Source organism: Schistosoma mansoni, chromosome 1 (genome assembly GCF_000237925.1).
Source record: "Schistosoma mansoni strain Puerto Rico chromosome 1, complete genome".
Taxonomy (NCBI): Eukaryota; Metazoa; Platyhelminthes; class Trematoda; order Strigeidida; family Schistosomatidae; genus Schistosoma; species Schistosoma mansoni.
In genome coordinates this window covers 19,396,186-19,402,723 of record NC_031495.1, presented here as the reverse complement: position 1 = coordinate 19,402,723, position 6,538 = coordinate 19,396,186, and the positions used below count along the sequence as shown (strand labels likewise).

Below are 6,538 nucleotides of genomic sequence, written 5' to 3'. Positions count from 1 at the left end.
ACAATAATTAATCTTTTGTAAGTATAAATTGAACCAATCAGAATGAAACAAAGAATAGAATGAATCAATTTAAATATTTTATAATCATTATGAGCTTATAGAATATTAAACAAATAGTACTATATATATACATGTATATAAAGAGAATAAATTGATTAGTATTCATGATTAAAAAACAATTATACTTAAACATAGTAACTATGTAAGTTGTTTTGGTAATGTGATTAAAAATCAATAAATAATCATAATCTTGATTATTTTTTTCCATATTACTGAATCTTTTATTACGGAAAATCCTTTTTTTTTGGAATTATTGATCATAACTACGAGTTGAATGTATTTAATGACCCAGGAAAAAACAAACAAATATATTTATTCACTTAGTATTGTTTGTTTGAATCTTCCCATTGATGTTTAAGACTGTAACTGATCAGTCTCTAATTGGCATATGTGCATACTGTGCGTATTGCCTCGATATAGTTTTAATTCACAAGCATTGTAAGCAAAGATGGGTAGTGGCTAGCAGTAGAATCCAGGATGTGCGTTTCGTCCTATTTGGGACTCGTCAGCTGAATGTACCTGCATCTCAGAGTTGATGTTCACTCTGGGACTCAAACCCAGTACCTTTCGCTTCAAACATCATCGCGTTATCCACTCAGCTATTGAATCCTGATAGCATACTTATTAAAAATCAAGTTATATGATACAATATCTAAAAATGATCCAAATTGGAAAGTTTAGAATAACTTTTGAACTAACATACTGATATTAAACGTCTTAAGTTCAGAGACATATATTTTGACAAATCATATAGTTATATACATGTAAATATCAATTATCTATTAAGAAAGGTTGTCTGTTTTTTTTATTTGTAATAATACGTGTGAATACGATTCATTTATCATTTAAGTAGAAAAACCCATATTCATATAATCTTGTTATGTTAACTACAAGAAATTTTATTAGTACATGGAGCTTTTATTAATGGATTATTTAAAACTAATAATAATTATTTAAAAGTCACCTTTGAGCAAGTTAATTGACATTCGATTGACAATTGAAGAAAAATTATTTGTTTGATGAATAAGGTGGAGTTAGAACTTAATGAGACACATCAGCTCTCCAATGATTTAATGTTTTTTATTTGTGAAGACGAAAATTACTGGGTCCCAAGGTAAATGACTTTCTAACGATAACTTTAAATCACATGAAGTCATGTTGCTTAAGCCAGTGGTCACATTGAAGTTCGATTGACAGTAGTCAACAATTACTACAATCTAAAGAAATTCTTAAGTAGCTATTCTTTAGTGACTAGTCAGTGTGACTTGAACGTATTCGAAAAACATATAATTTGTAGATAATAAAAGAGTAATTAGAAAGTCAAGAGAAAATCTGTGTTACTTCTGGACTGGAATATCAGAAATCCATATTACTGGGCTGGTGCTTCACTCATTGAAATAAGGGACTAGGGTTACTTTTGGATTCTAATTGAACTGAAAAAAGGTTCTTTATACTGTGACTATGGAAAGTCAATTTACAATTTTTTAAATTAAGTTAGTTTAACCTACATGTTTAATGATCGACTTCTTTAGTGATTCATGTAATTATTTCTTGTATGTTGTTATACCTCATTTTAGTACGATAGATATTTGATAAGGTTTGAGCTAACTAACTATAACCATGAATTTGTGTTTTAAATAATACTGACAAAGCAGTCACGTTTTACCAAGAATTCATACAAAGAAAAAAACAGCTGTCCAGTGAACTGTGGTTTTCAATGACATTCTGACTGAGATTGGTATGTAACGAATACAGCCTATAAATTAAGTCAGTCTCCATGAGCCTTTACAACCAATCTCAATAAATGTCTTAGCATATGTTTTAATCGTGATCAGACAATCAGAAATAGGTATGTTTGGGAGATTTAGTCACACAATGTTAATGAACCATGTACAAATTTAGGTTTCTATGTGACTTCAAATAGTTGTAGTGAATTTGTACCATGATTTAATAAAACCTGACGCCATAGGTTAAACATGATGTGATATAAGTCGTATTTAGCTGTTACTTTGTAAATCTACTATCTGTAGCTTTGAATAATTAAGCAATAATTTCGAGTACAGTTAACCGACATTTCTTGTACTGAAAAAAACTGAATAATCAATAAGACATTATTGTTCATCTCTCTTTATCAATGAACCTAATTAAGGAAGATAACTGCTAAGTCAAAGATGCTATCGATTAATTTCATTTAATTCTCGTGATTAACTGAATAATGGACTACTGAATGACCTAAGGTTTCATTTATCTATTGTCCAAAAATTTATCAATTTATGATAACGTTATCTAAAATAATCACGTTAACTCATAATAGAAAGACATGTTTTTCTGGTTATCGTTTTTCTAGCGAGCTCGTTTTCTACGGGATGGGATCGCTAACTCCATACCCAACTCTCCTGTTTTATCCGAGCTTGAGACCGGTAGTAGCTTCAGAGGGTCTCCAGGAAGAGTTAGAAAGACGTGTATAAATGGATAATTATTTATCTTCTATCGTGCGATGCCACTATAAATAAAACATTGTAAATTTATTGATAAGACTAAAACAGTTGACTAGTTTGTAGTGCCTATATTTGTCGAATAGTTTGTGGTTGTTTAACATTGCCTTCAAATTCATATTATAAGTCGAACAAATAGAACTATTGGATTATTTCTAAATAACATACACTGAAAACTAATGATAGATTTAGTTAAATTCACGATCCACTAGAGGTTCACATTTAAATGACAGGGTGTTAACAGTACAACAGACAATAAAATCCTAATAAGACATTTAATAGCGACAAGTTATTAGTTACTAGAATGATGAATTGCAATTGCTACCTAATATTTATTGAATAGCTTTATAGCCTATCCACGAGCAATCACCATACTGAGTTGTTCCAACATTTTTAAATATGTGATAGCATAGACTAGAGTCTTAGTTTGTTTTTACGAAGATTGTGCATAGCTGATAGCCTGTGATGTTACCAGGAAATATAAAATTCAATGTCAATAATATTTGATGTTGAAGACTCAAAAAAATATCGCTTAAGTATCACTAACAAACTTCAATGGCCTTTTAAAATGCTTAATCTATAAACCATTATTTTTATTGACTTTTTTATTCATTATTTTACCAAGTATTTCCGCCTTTTTTAAAACACTCTATTAAAATTGCATTAGTTTAGGTTCAATTATCACTTTGTATATATAATACTGCATTCAATCAACTAATCAGTAAGTAGATTTGGAGTCAATATCGTTTATGTTGATTCAAAAAAATTAAGAAACACTGGAGTAAATAGCCTTTATTCCAAACCGTTTAGACCATGAATGTATTTAAAACAACACAGTATTTTTAATAAAAAGGATAAAATCAGTCAAACTACTTGCCAAGATGTTCATATGAAATCTATACAAGTTTATAAACAATGACACCGATAAGCAAATAATAATAGATGAATAGTCAGATAACAAATTTAAGCAAAAGATTCTCTTCGTAAAATACTGATTTATAAAGATTTTGTTTTTGAGTTTACTTTTGAGTGATAATGTAAAAACAATATTTCGTTGTAAATTCACTTGGTGTTGTTATCTTGTATCTTCTCATTGTTATTTGCAACTACAATTAATCAGTCTTTGTCGGGATATGTGCATCCTGTGCAGACTGCTTCGATATTGCCTGAAGTCACAAGCCGTATAAACAAAGATGAATAGTGGCTAGCAGCACATATGCCAACAAAAGACTGATCAATTGCAGTCCTAAATAACAACGGGAAGGTACAATTAAACAACACCAAGTGCATTTAAACTTCACCCCATTGAACAACCAAGTGGCTATCAGGACTCAATAACTAAGTGGATAATGTGGTGGCATTTGAAGCGAACGGTACTGGGTTCAAGTTCCAGCGTGAATTTCAACTCTGAGATGCACGTGCATCCAGCTGACGAGTCCCAAATAGGACGAAATGTGCATTCTGGATTCCATTGCTAGCCAATATCCATCTTTGGTTATAATACTTTGTTATCATTGAATTTATAATGAAAAACTTTTTTATCATTACATTTTTAAATATTCATTTGTTAAATACTAATTGACTATATTACTTATGAATTGCAATATATTAAATGTTTTTTTATAATTTTGCTTTTTCTTTAGATATATTATGAATCATTCTACATTTGAAGATAGTGAATAATGATGCCCGTGACATTTTAATGTACTATTCAACAGATTTTATACCACAATATTATTTTACAAAAGATTCAACAATGTCTTTAATATATATATATATGAATATTAATTTCATGTCAACCGATATTTACGTTAGTCAGATTTAAGAATCATTACTTGCAACTATTCAGCGTTATATGCTTTAATGAAATATACAATGTCATAATTAACAGATCATATGATATGCTCGAACTCATTATTTTTTTACTCAATCAAACTATAAAATTTCAATTTAATATCAACTCTTGCTTTCAATATTTTGATTTACATTCAAAAACAAAATAATAATAATAACAGATTTCAATAATAGTTACACACTGTAAAAACTACTTACTTACTTACGCCTGTTACCCCTCGTGGAGGAGCACACCATAAAAAAATGGGTTTTTTTAAAAAAAAATTATTTTATATCGACAAATAATGTTTAATGTAATCTATTAGGTGGTTCCATATATATCTATATTCACAATATGAATATGTTTATTATTATTATTCAATTATTCAATCGAATATATCAAAGAAAAACTATGAAATTTATTATCCCATATTACTTTATAAAACAATTTTTTCAAATTTGTATAATCATATTACTTTTAAATGTGATATTCTGTTTAATCATTTTTATACATAATATTATAGATTTATCAATAGAATATGAAGAACCTGAAAATATTTTAGAATTTTCAAGTCATACTACTTATAATGATAATAAAAAAAAATTAAATAAATTAAAATATATGAAAGAAAATCATCATAAAAATTCTGAAAAATATTATGAATATTTTAAAACTACCAATACAAATTATATTGAACCAATTTTATTACCATCAAGTCATTGTGATCATATAATGAATAATAATACTACTCATAATACTACTGATAATAATAATAATAATAATATAACAAATATTATTATATTTATTAAATCAACATATAATAAATTTAAATTACGTCAAACATTAAGAAATACATGGGCTAATTCAAAATGTTATCTTAAATATGGTATTCAACCATATATCTATTTTACATTAGGTAGAGAAAATTCCTCTCAATGGTTTAATTCAACAATACAAATTAAACTCTTTCAAGAACATCAAGAACATAATGATTTATTACAATTTAATTTTATTGAAAATTATTATAATTTAACAAGAAAATTAATTGGTACTATTGAATATGCTAAATTTCATTGTATCCATACAAAATTTATTTTAATTATTGATCAAGATTTTATTATTAATCCATTAAATTTAATTAAATTATTATTAAATATTACTAAATTACAATATAATACATATATTAGTGGTTATGTCATTAAAAAAGGTATACCATTTCGTATAAAAACTAATAAATGGTTTATATCAAAATATAAATATCCATTTAAATATTATCCAAATTATCCACTTGGTGGTACAATTATAATGAGTAGACCCGTAATGTATCATTTATATGAATTATTACGTCATATTAAATTATTTCCATTTGATGATGTATTAATTGGGATCGTATTGGATAAATTAAATATCAAAATACATCATATTGATAATATATTATTAACTAATTATATAATGAATTATAGAAAACAATTTATTACAGCACATTATAAAGATATATCATATTTATTAATGAATTTATGGAAATCATTAAGATTTGATAAATTATGTTATAATTAATGAAATATAAAATAAATATTTGGAAATTTTGTTTTATTTAGTTTTTTTTTTTTTTTTTGAAAACCAATATCCCGAAATGCCCTGAGACGGCCGAGAGTGCGAGGGCCCATGCTCTCTTTCTTTCTTGAAATGTTCTCATGTGGCCACCCGTTTACAGTCTCTGCCAGGGAAGTCTTATTCACTGTCTTGTCATGAAGGGGGTGTTGTTTACGAAATTGAGAGGATGAAAAACGGAATTTCCGGCGCTTCAACCCTGATTCCAAACCAATGGTACACATGGGCTCCAGCATTCTGAGAGAACAAATGACGTATAAACCAATTGTTGGTCACCGACTACCATGGGACTGCATCTCCTTATGATGCTCCACTGCCTTGTGGATTAGACCTCTAGGTTAAAGGCTCGGGGTGTGGCCCCCTAAGAAAACCACCTGATTCGGGCACTCGGGCAGTATCATAACCCTCACACAATTGAATAAAATGACACTTTTGTCTGTGGCGTATATATATATGGTGCCCCCTTGTACTAATATTTATGTGCTCAAATAATAATAATAGTAATAACTTCTTCAAAGAATGAATAAGTAAATCAAAA

At 28.2% G+C, this 6,538-nt stretch overlaps 1 protein-coding gene across 1 annotated transcript; it reads left to right on the top strand.

Moving 5' to 3' along the window:
• Positions 1 to 4,743: 4,743 nt before the first annotated feature.
• Smp_200450 (uncharacterized protein) lies at positions 4,744 to 5,946 on the top strand (the record flags this gene model as incomplete). Its single annotated transcript, XM_018793561.1, has 1 exon — positions 4,744 to 5,946. One exon carries the CDS (start codon positions 4,744 to 4,746, stop codon positions 5,944 to 5,946), a length of 1,203 nt encoding a protein of 400 aa, XP_018648061.1.
• Between the last annotated feature and the right edge of the window lie 592 nt (positions 5,947 to 6,538).